The sequence below is a fragment of the Schistocerca serialis genome, chromosome 4 (assembly GCF_023864345.2).
Source record: "Schistocerca serialis cubense isolate TAMUIC-IGC-003099 chromosome 4, iqSchSeri2.2, whole genome shotgun sequence".
Lineage (NCBI taxonomy): Eukaryota > Metazoa > Arthropoda > Insecta > Orthoptera > Acrididae > Schistocerca > Schistocerca serialis.
Window position 1 is genome coordinate 4,597,021 of NC_064641.1, and position 17,395 is coordinate 4,614,415.

The 17,395-nt window shown below is 42.7% G+C and overlaps 1 protein-coding gene across 7 annotated transcripts in view; it reads right to left on the reverse strand.

The window, feature by feature from the left end:
* The window catches only part of LOC126474983 (adenosine 5'-monophosphoramidase HINT3-like), a 232,490-nt gene that overhangs the window by 44,883 nt on the left and 170,212 nt on the right, over positions 1–17,395 (reverse strand). For 2 of the 7 annotated variants that reach the window (XM_050102529.1, XM_050102526.1), the window contains 3 exons: positions 5,960–6,026; positions 5,400–5,526; positions 4,723–5,316 (listed from right to left, as the gene is read on the reverse strand). The exons of 2 other annotated variants lie outside the window; for them this stretch is intronic. In XM_050102529.1, coding sequence (XP_049958486.1) covers positions 5,290–5,316; positions 5,400–5,526; positions 5,960–6,026 — 221 coding nt within the window. In that variant the 3' untranslated portion in view covers positions 4,723–5,289. Of the gene's footprint in view, positions 1–4,722; positions 5,317–5,399; positions 5,527–5,959; positions 6,027–17,395 lie in introns of those variants that run through there. 3 more of the 7 variants (XM_050102527.1, XM_050102525.1, XR_007586619.1) reach the window with 2 other exon arrangements.

Consider the following 17,395-nt stretch of genomic DNA (forward strand, 5'->3'; position numbering starts at 1 on the left):
CAAAAACCTTGTGAATTTTGGGATTAGTGAATGTGGTAAAAGCTTCTCTACAGGTATGGTTGGACAGGTCAAGCTATTAGCAGATACTGAGGCTCAAATGAGTGTGCTCTTTGCAAACCAGATTGATAGCCATGCAGGAGGGTAGACACAGTACGATCTGGATGGTGCCAAAATTTTCTCTCACTCTATGTCCAAACATGTAGAACAAATGGAAAATGACAGATCAATTACAAAGTACTAACTTAAGTTTAAAACTGGAAAAGTGTAGGTTTGTGCAATCAACTTTTAAATTATTTAGGATGTATAATCACAGGCAAAGAAGTATGGCCATTCCACCCTCAACGGGCGATGTTCGTGAATTCCCTGCCCCTAGTTGTGCAAAATAATTACAGTTGCTTCGAGGGCTTTTGTACTATGATCTGTGATTCAATCCTCATCATGTGAAGATTTCTACACCCCTAATTAAAAGTTAAAAAAGGGCATAAGTTTTATGTGGAACCCAATTGTGAAAAAGGGGTGTCAAAGTTAAAAGGAGGTTCTAACGTAGTTGCCAGTATTAGTTTAACAAGAGTTTGTGAAATCATTCAGTTTATCTAGCAGTGCTAGGAATTATGATGGTCGTGTGTATTAACTGAGCCTAGGGTGACCCCATAGGCCAATAGGCTACATTTCATGGAAGTTAAAACAAGCAGAGCTTATTTACAGTACAACCAAAAGGGAGTTTCTGGCACCACAAATTACTTATATAGTATCAAATTTCACTGTTGTTAAGTATCATTCTGAATTGACATGGCAGTTATGTCTTTATTACGTTGTTGTCGTGGTCTTCAGTCCAAAGACTGGTTTGAGGCAACTCTCCATGCTACTCAATCCTGTGAATGTATCTTCATCTCTGAATAACTACTGGAACCTACATCCTTCTGAATCCGCTAACTGTATTGATCTCTTACTCTACTTCTATGATTTTTACTCTCCTCACTTCCGTCCAGTACTAAACTAATTATTCTTTGATGCCTCAGAATGTGTCCTACCAATTGACCCCTTCTTCTAGTCAAGTATTGCCACAAATTCCTCTTCTTCCCAGTTCTGTTCAGTACCTCCTTGTTAGTTACATGCTCTACCCATTTGTATTGATAATCCTGTATTCAGCTGACCAGATGTCCTGCTCCCCCAGCCACTGAACGTCACTAATGCACACTATAACTTTAACCTTTCCATTTTCCTTTTTAAATTTTCTAACCTACCTGCACCATTTAAGGGATCTGACATTCCATGCTCCGATCCATAGAATGCCAGTTTTGTTTCTCCTGATAATGATGTCCTCCAGAGCAGTCCCCACCGGAGATCGAGCTGCATGCCCTCGAGAAAAATTACGGCTGCAGTTTTCCCTTGCTTTCAGCTGTTCGCATTACCAGCACAGCAAAGCCATTTTGGTTGACGTTACAAGGCTAGTTCACTCAATCGTCCACACTGTTGCCCCTGCAGCTACTGAAAAGGCTGCTGCCCCTCTTGGAACCACACATTTGCCTGGCCTCTCAACAGATACCCCTCTGTTGTTGTGGCACGTACGGTATGGCCATCTGTATCGCTGAGGTATGCAGGCCTCCCCACCAACGGCAAGGTCCATGGTTCATTATACTATTTATTACACAAAAAAAGTTGCCTAATATGCTGGCCTTTAAAACAAAATGACTACAATTTCACTGTCAAACATAAATACGGAAAATTATAATTCAACACCAATGGCTTAATTGCAAATTTCACCCTTTCAAAACTAAAGAAAGGCTACTTTCTGAGTGGGTAGTGGGACAGCAAACTACATCACCAGGCTTTCTAATGCTGCCAATAAACTATGTTATAAAACTGAACAACAGAATACAATTTTACTCCGTTGTTGTAACAAAGAATATTCTATCAGTATAATGGTAGTCTGCAAATTTTGCCATATTGCTGAGAAGGCTATTAATACATGAATCTTCTTCTTCTTTTCCGATGCTACAGCCCATGAAGGGCCCAGGCCTTGTTGACGACCTGTCTCTTCCAATCCTCTCTTGACTTCACCAGCCTTCTCCAGTTCCATACACACTAACTTTCTCAGAGCTGTCTCTATATCACACACTAGCCATCACAATCCTGGTCTCCCTGCTGAGCAGCTACCATCTGGTTTTGCCATCAGTTCTTTCTTCAGCACTCGCTGTTCTTCCATTCTCTGCAAATTCCCTAACCACTGTAACCCTTGTGCCTTTACATCTACGGTGACTTGGGGATTTTTATAGAGTTCATACAGTTCTGAATTGGTCCTAATTCTCCAAGCACCATTTTCATACACCTCACCATATATCTTGTACAGTACATTGTGGTCTCTTGTATTCAAGGCTTTTCTGACCAGTTGTCATTGGCCACATTTCGACCCCATACGTAACAACTGATTTTATAATTGTTAGTAAACTGTCATCTTCATGTGTCTTGAAATGTGGAAGGAATGCAACGAGTTAAAGAAGCTGTAATAGCACCCGATACATGCAGCTATTCTTACCTTTATCTCTGTTGGTATCATATTACCTACCGTAACCATTCCTCCCAATATTGATTCACTCTGTCGAATCCTCCAAACTGCTTAATACCTCTCCACCTTGTTTTGTTTCAGGTATTGAGCATATGCTTTTTTCTTTAGTTACAGCAAACCCATGTGCAGCTACTTCACATTCTAAAACTACATACTTTTCCATCAAATATTTTGTTTCTTTCAAGCATGGCTATGTCATCTGCAAATGCCATCTCCTCAGTTGTCCTGCTGAAAACAGTACCATCTGTTTTGCTTGGCCGTTTTCACATGAAAGCCTACAGGACCAAGTTAAATAAACCATCTGTTTTGCTTGGCCGTTTTCACACGAAAGCCTACAGGACCAAGTTAAATAATGTCGGTGACACACAATTCCCTTGCTTAAGTTTTTGAAAGACTGGAAAATTATTGGAATATTTGCCATTAACTTTTATTTTGCAGCTGGTTTTGCTTAGGGTCATTTTCATGAGAATTATTAGCTTTGGTGGTATCCCCAGCTCCCATAGCACCATAGAAAGACAACTAATTACTGCGAACTTTTAAAATAAAATAAACTAATACATTTGCCTGTGATGTATTAATCAGACAGACAAATAATTACCAGGCTGAACGCACATGCACTCAATGTTAAATAACGTACCCCAACTACTACAGTTTATAATTTAACTAATAAAAGTTTATCATCATTAATATAGACACATTAATTCACAGGTTGGTGAAAACAACTGTGTGATTAAGTGATTTGAAAATAGCTTCAGCCCCCAATATAGTGGTTAGTGAACACACTATATAAAATTAATAAACAAAAATAGTTAGAAAACACAGGCAGCGTTCACAGCTAAAATTTAACAGTAACTCATATATAAATAAGTCTAACTGACACAATGTATTAACCTAAGTGTCGATTAGTGGCAGAAAATATTCAAAGTCCCTGAGTAAAAGTCCAGACTCAGTGCACAAACTCATAGTCCAAATCAACTTCACACGCGGGTGGACCAGCATGTATGTCACTAAAGGACTTTGTATTTTCACCAGCCTGATTCACAACTTTTTATAGATAAATGATATCCAAAACCCAACTGCACCATTAACTGCATGCTGAAATTATCATCAAAACCAATACCTTACACTTAATTTTATGTGCAGTGCTTTGCCTGGTATTTAAACAAATATAAAGTTTTGTTGTGGTGCTAAAAATCAGTGCGTAATCTCTGTGCCACCAATTCTTGTAATAAATATGGATATGGCACCACCTTACTATTGGATATTTCCTCCTCTTTCCACTGAAGTGATCAGAATAATGATAACTATGAAAGTTTATATAAGTTATGGGCAAAACTATGCAAACTTATAAACAATTAATCAAAAATATAATGAAAAGTATAAATCTTACGAACTAAATGTTGGATGTGGTGTGTAACAATGTCTGCCAATGCAGGCCGCCTTGCTGATTTGTATGTTTCTTACAGCTTAATTTTGTTACAAAATGTAACTCAATCAATGAGCATCATTGAACTCTGCAATTAGAGAGCTTGATCTCTTTTGTACCACAAATATTATAAAAGTTACATAAGATTTGCGAAATTTCAGTTACGTAAATTATCTCGGTTCTGTATCTTCTCACATATATTATTTACAAATCATATCTGTGTACTGGCAAAATCATGTTGCTCTCCTCTTTATTTGATATATTGTCCTTCACTGTATTTATTACAGTTTGTGTTGTAGCTGTATAAACACAAACAATATAAAATTATTCTTTGTGTGCGTCAGTGGTGAAACTGCCATCATGTCTGTTATTTTGAATCTGACAGGTTGACATGGCTGCCGGCCATTATTGGCAGCTGACATGCCCACCACAGCCCTGCCTGGGCCACATGCCCCTGGCCTCTGTGACCCAGGGCGTGCATGAGTTGAGTGCTGCTTGGAACCAAAACATGTTATCCATGCTCAAATATAGTCTGTCGTGTCACAGAGAAAGAGAGAGACAGAGTGTGTGTGCTTTTTCTTCTATGCATGGCATGCACACAGTTCTCAATGGCTCAGATGTTCAGCGTGCTTGCTAAAATAAAATAAAAAAATATTGATGATCATGTACCTGAAAAGATGTGCAAAGTTATGCTATGAGCTATGAAGGAATATCACACTAGCAAGCAAAATGTGCACCTTTTCCATTTATTACAAATATTTATGCAGTCATGAAAAACCTTTGATTGCCATCATTGTGTATGTCACCTACACAACATGAAATTTCAGAATTTGTTCACAGTATATTTCAGAATTTGTTCACGGTATGTTTATTTATTATGATGCTATTGACAATAAACCACGCTTATACATACAATATGGAAGTTTAATGCAGGTAGGCTGCCTATATGTCTCTGGAGTTTTGTTTATGCTATGTTACAAATATAGCATCTTAACAACAAAAAAGTGGAAAAATGGTATGAAGACCTGTTTATGAAGCCAAAATATAAACTGTAAAAAAAGAACAACAAATACATAAACTGTTAAGCATCACTGACAAACTTCATAATATCATGTAGCCATAAAATGGAATAGTGAGGTAAAGGGTAGATACAAATATTTAGAAATGTATAATATGCTGTACATAATATATATACATATGCTTACAATCAAAAACTCAGTCTCATTACTTTGCAAATTGTCCTTCAGAGAGTTTATTCTATTTACTGAAAAGCTGCTTCCCCTATGTTTTCTCTTCATCAAAGATGTGATTTAACATATTCCGGCTGCAAATGAAACAGAAGTCTTACTTTCTCATATGTTATCCAGATTAGTTAATGGAAATCAGAGAACACTTAATGTAACTTACCGAGACAAACCGCCACGAGTTGTTTCGAAACATTAACAGCGAGACAAATGACATATCACTTGCAGGAGAAATCACATGCAAATGCAAGTGTCCAATTGAATAGAATGGAGGCCAATGGAATCCAAGTCTGTCAACCAAACATACACACACAATTATCAGTCATCAATAAATTTATGGAACACCGTTAACAACAATTAAGGTACTGCACTATAAAAGGTTATTATATTTTTTCAATAACTTTACAAATATTTTATGTTGGAACATAAAAATTATCACCAATAAAAATATTTCATTTAAGCAGTCCAAGCTGCAATGAATGATAATGAGTTGTAATATGGGCAGTTTTTAATACTAGATCTTTTCTGCCTTTCAACTTATGAATTTGAGCTTCCCATGTCCAAAGGGTTATTTCAAAACAAAATTTAATATTTTAGCTAGTGATCTGTTAAGTCCCCCCCCCCCCCTCCACTTTTTTCCCAATAAGTATGCTTACATTTTTATAGTACTATTCACTATGCCCATAACAGACTAAACTAATACTTGATAATACTTGTACAAACCTTAAGTCTGAGAGATCACCACCTCTTTCCTCCAGTACTTCCTTCCCAATTCTTACCATGTCTTCTACTGCAAAAACAAAGGAAAGAAATGCACTTAATACAGTGGTTTTTTTCGGATAACATCTTTTGAGTGTTAAACCTTTGTGGATGATCACTATTTGCTACATTCTAGGAGATGAAAATAACTTGCAAGAAGCTCTCCGACCTTAAAAATCAGATTTCTAAACTGCTAAGCCCCGGCGTCATTGAACCCTCTGCCAGTAGCTGGTCTACGCCCATACATATGACACCCAAGACAGACGGGTGCTGGTGCATGCGCAGAGACTATTGTCGACCAAACGCACGAACAATAATGGACACCTACCCCATACCCAACATTGCCGACTTTACCAGTTCCCTCGCAGGTGCGACCACGTTCTCTGTCATTGATTGCAAACGGGCCTACCACCAGATCCCCATGGCACCTGAAGACATCGAGAAGACAGCAGTCACCACCCCGATCGGGTTATTTCAGTTTCGATTCATGCCCTTTGGTCTGAAAAACGCAACCCAGACCTGGCAATGCTTCATCAACGAAGTGCTATTCGACCTAAAATTCTGCTTTGCATATCTTGATGACATGGTTGTGTTCAGCTCCTCCGTCGAGGACAACATTCAACATGTGCAAACTGTTATGAACACACTCGTGGCAGCAGGCATCGAGACCAACCAGGACAAATTGCAGCTACATCAACCCGCTGTCACTTTTTTTGGTTTTCGGGTCTCTGCCGACTGCATTTCACCGCGCCCTGAGAAAGTACAAACAATACTAAACCTACCCAGACCTTCGTCTTTAAAGAGCTCCGGCGCTTTCTGGGGACGGTTAATTATTACCGCCGACATCTACCTCGGGCTGTGGAGATTCAGGCTCCACTGATGGACGCCTTGGCAGGCACCAACACTTCTGGATCTCAGCCGGTTCCATGGACCCCTGCTATGACTGACTCTTTCACTGCCCTCAAAAATCTTCTTGCCGAGGCCTGCACCATCGTGCATCCTCTCCCCAATGCGCAGCTTTTCATCATCACAGACGCGAGCGATACTGCCATCGGCGCAGTCCTTAGCCAGACAATCGACGGCCAAACTTCGCCTCTTGAGTTCATCTCGTGCAAGCTCACCAATGCACAATGGGAATATTCCGTGTTTGACAGGGAGTTGCTCACCGTCTACGAAGCGATCAAACATTTTAAGACTGACGTTGAGGGTCATGCTGTCTATCTTTTAACGGATCACAAATCCCTGGCTGTGGCCATTACAAACTCGCCAGCTGACCCGCCTCCTCACCGCTTCAGATACAGAGACTTCATATCTCAGTTCACCACCGATGTCAGACACATAAAGGGTGCTGACAATATAGTTGCTGATTTCCTTTCACGAGTAGACACCGCCCATTCGCTGTTAGACCTCTCTGAACTGCCTAACCTCCAACAAAACCCGATTTCAGACTCTACCTCTTCACTACACTTCGTCCGCACCACCTTCCCTGGCATTTCTGGTGAGATCTGGTGCGACGACAGTATGGGCACATTACGCCCCTTCATCCCAACCACACTCCGTCGAGCTGTCTTCAATGCATTGCATAATTTAGTCCACCCTGGTGTTCATGCGTCCGCCTGCCTCTTAGCGGAGCACTTTGTGTGGAGAAATGTCAACAAGGACTGCCAGCAATGGGCACACTCCTGCGTCGCGTGCCAACGCTGCAAAGTACACAAGCACACTTCAACCCCCCTCGGCGCCTTTTCGATCCCTCCTGGGCGTTTCCAGCATATTCACATTGACATTGTCGGCCCTCCTCCCCTCCCCCCTCCCCCCTATGGCTTTCGTTATGTTCTCTCGTCTATTGACCGAACAACTCGCTGGGTCCAGGCTGCCCCGCTCCCTAATATTACGACAGAAACTAATGCTCGAGCTTTCGTCGAGTAATGGGCATTGCGTTTCGGATGTCCAGCTATCATCACGACTGACCAGGACAGACAATTTGAGTCGGACCTGTTCAACGCGATTTGTAACATTTGCGGCATCCGACGCATCCATACCACAGCATATCACCCGCAAAGTAGCGGGCTAGTCGAGCGGTGGCACCCCACTTTCAAGGCAGCTCTTCGATGCCACGAATCTTTATGGACGGAGGCCCTTCCCCTTGTGCTACTCAGCATTCATGGGATCTATAAGGAAGACCTCAAAGGCACAATAGCCGAGTTCGTATATGGCCAGAACATCATTTTCCCTGGCGAACTTGCTTACCTTCCTTCGTGGACTGCGTCAGACGCCACTTCAGCAACCTCCATATCCCTCCACCCACCAGCCATTCCCGCCCTAAGGCTCACCTCCCGAAAGCTCTACACAATTGCGAGTATGTCATGCTCTGAGATGACACTGTCCGTGCTCCCCTCCAACCTCCATATACCGGCCCGTACCGAGTTCTCCGGCACTCAGCCAACACCTATGACACCCAGATGAAAGATTCAGCTGTCACAGTCTCTTTCAACAGACTTAAGCCTGCTCATGTCGAGCCCGCTTCTACCCCCCTTCAGGCCACCACCACGCCACTCACTGTCGTGGCTCACAACTCTCCAACCACTCCCACCACGTCAGACTTACACACTCGATCGGGTGACTTCGAGCTCCAATCATCGAACTCTTCTCCGACCTCGCCCTGTTTTCTGGTCTCACGCACTCCGTCGAGTGACCACATGCTGCCCACGTCAAGCTTACCTACAATCACACCCTCGCCGCTGGGCCCTTCGCCGGTCCCTTCGACCTCTTCACCGTTGCCTGCCTCGCCCTGTCGAGGTTCCTCACGCCCACCGTCTTGAACGTGCCCTCGCTTGAGGTGTTTGTGCCTGTCCCCCTGGACATAATCCACGACTTAACAATAATGCTGCGCGATTATACACTGTTCGCCGTGTGTTTCATGCATCCAGTGCTCATGACACAACCTCCACTATTCCCTGCCACATGGTGAAATGTGTTCCCCTCCCGCCCAACGTCGACCAGGACATGCTTTGTGTGTTCGTCACGCCCACTGGAGACATCGTCGTCGTCGCTCCGTTCCACCCACAAACTGCCGGCCTACCTGTCGCCACACGACCAGTACGATGCCCAGCTCGCTTCAACGACTTCCAGGTCCGGTGGCCAAACCTTCCTTCACAACATCTACCCACACAGCTCCCCGACGACGTTGTCGAGCTGACCGTGGTCCGGCTCCCGCGGACCACCCCTGCCGACGCCTTAGTCACCCCTCCCCCTCCCAGCCTCCCAAGAGTACTCTGTACTGCGGGTGGGGCGAGGGGGGGTTTCCGGGGGTGGGTGGGGGGCGGGGGTGACAGTGGGGGCTATGTGGCACCGATGGGGTCGACACCAGCATCGATATGGACTCTGAGATTGTCTTTGGGCTGTTCTGCGATGTTTAGTTCTTTGTGAGCCTTGCCTGTGTTTAGGTGAGTAAAGGAACTACTGCTGAATGGGGGTTGTTTGGTGTAACTAACCCGAGCATCTCCCCTCAAGTATATTAATTTGTAAACTGTCAAATCTCAAAATGATCAGGTCAATATTTTTCCCTAAATACATCGTTTTAAGAAAAAAATAAATGGCACTAAATAATAAATCTAGAAACCAAAAAATTTGTCATAATGTGCAGATGTATGTCAAAATTAACTGGTACAAGTCTCAACATGATTAAAGAAATATTTTGGTCAGAATCCGCATTTTTAAGAAAAATTGAAGGTGCTAAATATTAGACTTAGAAATGTGAAAATTTTTATGAAGCTTCAGTTCAATATAAAAATATTAACTATGTAACCCCACAGAGGTAACTCTAGTAGTTATCGAGTAATTTGCAGAAAACTAAATTTGGATCTAAAATTTCCTTATTTGTAATAGATTAAGTATTTGTTAGATTAATGCTAGAAAGTTTTGGTTACAGCACATGATGAAACCTATTAAATAATAGAGCTATAACAAGTTTCAAGGCCTGGATGCAAGGAATAACAAATACAAGGTCTCTAAAAGTTGTAGTTCAGAGGTTAGGTTCTACTGTCAGTTCCATTCTGAAAATTCTAGACGGCGAAGTTTAAACGTAGGTGAGCTAAAACTTTTTCAACCAACTTAACTCTATGCATACAAAAATTAAGAAGATTCTAAATTAATACACGACAGTGTTATAAAATATTCTGTATCTGAGAAAGTGGCTGTTTAGAGGCCGCTACCATGGACATAGGGCAGATGACAGCAGGTGTTCCCTTGGCCATCCGAAGTGCCACATACGTAAATACAACCTGAGAGGCAAGACTAGGCTTCAATTCGCACCTAGCCACTGTACGATCTGCATCAGTCAAATGCTGGAGTGCACACTGCCTCGGATGACGTCAGAGACAGCCTGTTACTAAACGCATATTTTCAGTAATTTTAGAAAGTGAACTCGTGAGAACTGTACACTGTCCTGGATCACTTAGATTTCACAGAAGTAACTGTTGGTGTGCTGCCCATAAGGTTACCAAATCTGCGTGGCAAGTGGTGACAATTATTTTCCACTTTTGTGGCGAGCAGTTATTTTGATTATCAGAAGTCAGGGCAAAAGACAATAGGAACTTACTGTGGAGGTCACCTCTGAACTGGTCATAGTGCTGTGTAGGACAGAGAGATTTATTGTCAGTATTACAATGTTGAGCATGTGAAACTTTACCAGATATGTATATCTATCAATTACAACTCAAAATCTTGATTTATAATTATAGTTCTGATTCCACTGACCAAATAGAGAATAGAAACATTTCTTTCAGTGCGCTGGACAAGCATGTGGACTTGCAGATTGGGAACTATGTTCTCCATCGTTTTCTAGCTAACAGCAGAAATGGTTTCCAGGCTCTTGTAAAAGGCGGCAAACAATATTCCAATATTTACAGCAATTCAACAATATTCCAATATTTCAAATATTTTCTTCTATTACTTATGATCATCATCATCATCATCATCATCATTTAATACATCATTACTTATGATATGACTATATAATATAATCATTATGATTAATGGAAAATCTCATATAAGATGTGAAACAAATACTAACAAAGAGATAGACGGGCTGGCCAGTACTTACCTCAGCTCAGTACAGCCGATAGATACACATAAAACAGAACTGAAAATTTACATTCCTAGCTTTCGGAACTTTGTTCCTTCATCAGGGAGGAGAGAGGGGAAAAAAGGGAAGAAGGGAAAGTGGATTCAGTTACTCACAACCCAGGTTATGAAGCAACAGGGAAAGGTAAACAGGGAGGGTAGCAAGGATGGAGGCATGGTTGTCAGAGGGAAGCCAAAGATATTCTACTGTAAGTACTGTGCCAGCTTCAAACCAAAGAGGATGCATACAGAAGTAAAGAGGTATATAGTATAAAGATAAACACAACTATGTAGGATGAAAAGATGCGTGAATGGCTAAAGAGGAAAGAGAAAGAGGAGAAGACTGAAGAGTGAATGGGAGTGAGGTTGTTTAACGTAGGTTCAGTCCAGGGGAATGGCGGGATGAAAGGATGTGTTGGAGTGCAAGTTCCCATCTCCGCAGTTCAGAGGGACTGGTGTTGGGTGGGAGAAGCCAAATGGCACATACGGTGTAGCAGGTTCCTAGGTCCCTAGAGTTATGCTGAAGGGCATGCTCCGCTACTGGGTATTGGACATCTCCTAGGCGGACAGTTCGTCTGTGCCCGTTCATGCGCTCAGCCAGTTTGGTTGTTGTCATGCCGATGTAAAAGGCTGTGCAGTGCAGGCATGTCAGTTGATAAATGACATGTGTAGTTTCACACGTAGCCCTGCCTTGAATTGTGTATGTTTTACCAGTAGCGGGGCTGGAGTAGGTGGTTGTGGGGGGATGCATGGGGCAGGTTTTGCAGCGGGGTCGGTTACAGGGGTAGGAACCGCTGGGTAGAGAAGGTAGTCTGGGAATATTGTAGGGTTTAACAAGGATGTTACGGAGGTTAGGGGGGCGACGAAAGGCAACTCTGGGTGGTGTGGGGAGAATTTTGTCAAGGGATGATCTCATTTCAGGGGTTGACTTGAGAAAGTCATATCCCTGGCGGAGTAATTTGTTGATGTTTTCGAGGCCAGGATAATATTGGGTGACAAGGGGGATGCTTCTGTGTGGTCTGGGGGTAGGAACATTGTTGTTGGACGGGGAGGAATGTATTGCTCGGGAAATCTGTTTGTGGACAAGGTCTGCAGGATAGTTGCGGGAGAGGAAAGCACTGGTCAGGTTATTGGTGTAGTTGTTGAGGGATTCGTCACTGGAGCAGATACGTTTGCCACGAATACGTAGGCTGTAGGGAAGGGAGCGTTTGATGTGGAAAGGATGGCAGCTATCAAAGTGAAGGTACTGTTGTTTGTTTGTGGGTTTGATATGGACAGAGGTGTGGATGTGAGCTTCAACAAGATGAAGGTCAACATCCAGGAAGGTGGCTTGGGTTTTGGAGAAGGACCAGGTGAAATTCAGATTCGAAAAGGAGTTGAGGTTATGGAGGAAATTAAGGAGTGTTTCTTCACCATGAGTCCAGACCACAAAGATGTCATCTATAAACCTATACCAGGCCAAGGGAAGCAGCTGTTGGGTCTTCAGGAAAGCCTCCTCCATGCGGCCCATGAAGAGGTTGGCATAGGAGGGAGCCATCCTGGTTCCCATGGCCGTTCCCCTGATTTGTTTGTAGGTCTGGCCTTCAAAAGTGAAGTAATTATGGGTGAGGATGAAGTTGGTAAGTGTGATAAGGAACGAGGTTTTTGGAAGATCTTCGGGTGGGCGTTGGGAGAGGTAGTGCTCAAGGGCAGAGAGACCATGGGTATGTGGGATGTTTGTGTAAAGGGATGTAGCATCTATGGTGACAAGAAAGGTTTCAGGTGGATGAGGAGTGGGAATGGATTTGAGGCGTTCTAGGAAGTGGTTTGTGTCTTTGATGTAGGATGGGAGTCTGCGGGTGATAGGTTGTAGGTGCTGGTCTACCAGAGCTGAGATACATTCGGTTGGGGATTTGAAGCCTGCTACAATGGGACGGCCAGGATGGTTCTCTTTGTGGATTTTGGGTAATAGGTAGAAGGTAGGGGTACTTGGCTCAGGTGGAGTGAGTAAGTCTATGGAAGCCGTTGTGAGGCCTTGTGAGGGACCTTGGATTTTTAGGATTTTTTGCAGCTCAGTCTGGATGGAGGGAATGGGATCCTGGGTAACAGCTTTGTAGGTTGAGGTGTCAGAGAGTTGACGCAGTCCTTCTGCCACATACTCCACACAAATCAGGGGAACGGCCATGGGAACCAGGATGGCTCCCTCCTATGCCAACCTCTTCATGGGCCGCATGGAGGAGGCTTTCCTGAAGACCCAACAGCTGCTTCCCTTGGCCTGGTATAGGTTTATAGATGACATCTTTGTGGTCTGGACTCATGGTGAAGAAACACTCCTTAATTTCCTCCATAACCTCAACTCCTTTTCGAATCTGAATTTCACCTGGTCCTTCTCCAAAACCCAAGCCACCTTCCTGGATGTTGACCTTCATCTTGTTGAAGCTCACATCCACACCTCTGTCCATATCAAACCCACAAACAAACAACAGTACCTTCACTTTGATAGCTGCCATCCTTTCCACATCAAACGCTCCCTTCCCTACAGCCTACGTATTCGTGGCAAACGTATCTGCTCCAGTGACGAATCCCTCAACAACTACACCAATAACCTGACCAGTGCTTTCCTCTCCCACAACTATCCTGCAGACCTTGTCCACAAACAGATTTCCCGAGCAATACATTCCTCCCCGTCCAACAACAATGTTCCTACCCCCAGACCACACAGAAGCATCCCCCTTGTCACCCAATATTATCCTGGCCTCGAAAACATCAACAAATTACTCCGCCAGGGATATGACTTTCTCAAGTCAACCCCTGAAATGAGATCATCCCTTGACAAAATTCTCCCCACACCACCCAGAGTTGCCTTTCGTCGCCCCCCTAACCTCCGTAACATCCTTGTTAAACCCTACAATATTCCCAGACTACCTTCTCTACCCAGCGGTTCCTACCCCTGTAACCGACCCCGCTGCAAAACCTGCCCCATGCATCCCCCCACAACCACCTACTCCAGCCCCGCTACTGGTAAAACATACACAATTCAAGGCAGGGCTATGTGTGAAACTACACATGTCATTTACCAACTGACATGCCTGCACTGCACAGCCTTTTACATCGGCATGACAACAACCAAACTGGCTGAGCGCATGAACGGACACAGACGAACTGTCTGCCTAGGAGATGCCCAATACCCAGTAGCGGAGCATGCCCTCCAGCATAATTCTAGGGACCTAGGAACCTGCTACACCGTATGTGCCATTTGGCTTCTCCCACCCAACACCAGTCCCTCTGAACTGCGGAGATGGGAACTTGCACTCCAACACATCCTTTCATCCCGCCATCCCCCTGGACTGAACCTACATTAAACAACCTCACTCCCATTCACTCTTCAGTCTTCTCCTCTTTCCCTTTCCTCTTTAGCCATTCACGCATCTTTTCATCCTACATAGTTGTGTTTATCTTTATACTATATACCTCTTTACTTCTGTATGCATCCTCTTTGGTTTGAAGCTGGCACAGTACTTACAGTAGAATATCTTTGGCTTCCCTCTGACAACCATGCCTCCATCCTTGCTACCCTCCCTGTTTACCTTTCCCTGTTGCATCATAACCTGGGTTGTGAGTAACTGAATCCACTTTCCCTTCTTCCCTTTTTTCCCCTCTCTCCTCCCTGATGAAGGAACAAAGTTCCGAAAGCTAGGAATGTAAATTTTCAGTTCTGTTTTATGTGTATCTATCGGCTGTACTGAGCTGAGGTAAGTACTGGCCAGCCCCTCTATCTCTTTGTTAGTATTTGTTTCACATAATATAATCATTATTATAATTAATAACCTGCTACTCCACACAGTCCCCAGTGAAGGAGATGGAAACAAACTGAGGGCAACAAAGCGAAAGCTGAAATGCTTAACTCCATTTTCAAATGTTCCTTTACAAAGGACAACATAGTTTAATCCTTATACCACTGAATAAGATGGCTGAAATAAGTGTCAGCAGAGTTAAGAAACAGTTGAAATGGTTAAAACTGAACAAAGCTCCAGGTCCTGATGGAATTCCTATCAGATCCTATATTGAATTTGCAGCTGAGTTAGCCCCTCTTCTAACTATAATCTATTGCAGATCACTCAAACAAAAAACCTTGTCCAGCTCATGGAAAAAACCTCAGGTCATACCCGTGTAGAAGAAGGGTACTAGAAGTGACCCACAAAACTATCATCCAATGTCCCTGACAACAATTTCTTGTAGAATGTTAGAAGCCAATCATAATGCTATATATTGAACCAATTGACCTCCTCAGTGCCAACCAGCATGAATTCTGTAAACCTCGATCATGTGAAACCCAACTTGCACTTTTCTCACATGAGATACTGAAAGCTTTGGATGAAGTTAGTCAGATTTCTCGATTTCCGACAAGAGCATTTGACTCAGTACCAAACCTACACTTATTGTCAAAAGGATGATCATGTGTGGTATCAAGTGAAATTTGTGAGTGGATTGAGCACTTTTTGCTACAGAGGACGCAGCATGTTATCTCAGATGTAGAGTCATCATCAGATGTAGGAGTAACTTCACATATGTACCCAGGAAGTGTGTTGGGACCCTTGTTATTCATTAATGTCCATGCAGACAATATTAATAGTACCCTCAGACTTTTTGCAGACGATGCAGTTATCTATAACAAAGTACTATCTGAAAGAAGCTGCATAAATATTCAGTCAAATCCCGACAAGGTTTCAAAGTGGTGCAAAGATTGGAAACTTGCTTTAAATGTTCAGAAATGTAAAACTGTACACTTCACAAAACAAAAAAATACACAGTATCCTATAATATCAATGATGGAATCAGCCAACTCATAAAAATACCTGGGTACAGCACTTTGTAGGGATATGAAACAGAATGATCACAGAGGCTCTGTCACGGGTAAAGCACGTGGTAGTCTCTGATTTATTGATAGAATACTGGGGAATTGCAACCAATCTACAAAGCAGACTGCTCACAAATGACACGTGTGACCGGTTCCAGACTATGGCTCAAGTGTTTGCGACCGATACCAAGTAGGACTAACAGGGGACACTGAATGTATACACAGAAGGGCAGCATTAATAGTCACAGGTTTGCTCGATTCCTGGGAGAGTGACACAGAAATGCTGAAGAAACTGAACTGGAAGACTCTTGAAGATAGACATAAACTATACCGAGAAAGTCTATTACAGTTTCAACAACCGGCTTTAAATGATGATTCTAGAAATATACTACAATCCCCTACATATTGCTAACATAGGGATCATGAATATAAGATTAGAATATTTACTGCATACACAGAAGCACTCAAACGATCATTCTTCTCCCGCTCGATACATGAATGGAACAGGAAGAAACCATAGTAAACAGTGCAATGGGCTGTACCCTCTGCCATGCACCTCATGGTGGTTTGCAGAGTATAGATGTGGATGTATACTTGAGCAGGGATCTGAACCACCAACCTCCCAAATTATAATTATTATTATTATTATTTATTTATTTCTTTACCAATGGATCACCTCGCGTAGCATTCATTATAAAAGGCAAAGTGTGGCCTTATATATCGTAGCAAGGCTAAAAATGTGATGTTTTCTTGTTCTCTTCATATTCTCATTCTTGCTGTTCATCTGGAGAACACATTTTACTTGCAATTCTGACTAGGCATAGTTGCTAAAGTTTTAACAACTACAAAAATTACTGTTTGGAATATATGTATTGTTGAAGATTTCTTGCAGTTTCTGTAACTTGGAACGTAAGCTATTCTTGTCGCAGGTGGCTTGAACTCTGTACACCCAGGTGAAGACCACAGTACTGCTCTGTGGCAGACAGTAGAGTCTTTGTACTTCTTGAGCATTTTCTTCCTGGATACAGAATGGCTGAATAAAGCAACAAACTTTTTCTTTATTAGAATGTGTGGGACTGGAAGGCATCCACTTTCTTTCACAAACCTTATGTTACTGTAAATGCTGTAGAGGTGTTTCACGAATTCCATCCTATTTTTTTCACTATCTGGTGAAATCACAAAAATATCTTTCATATATCGGCAAAAAATTTTGATTTTAGCTTGGTTTCCTGAGCTCCTTTCCAAAAGTACTCCATATGTGTGTGCAATTCTTTACCAAGAGGTGATCTCATAGTGTAATACGTGCAAACAACATAAGCTATTCTTGTCGCAGGTGGCCAATTGTCAACTTAATTTACAAGTATAGTAGTTTGCATATTTGGTCATAGCACTTACCAATACGTTCAATTTACAATTTATACAAATACCTAGTGTCATAAGAG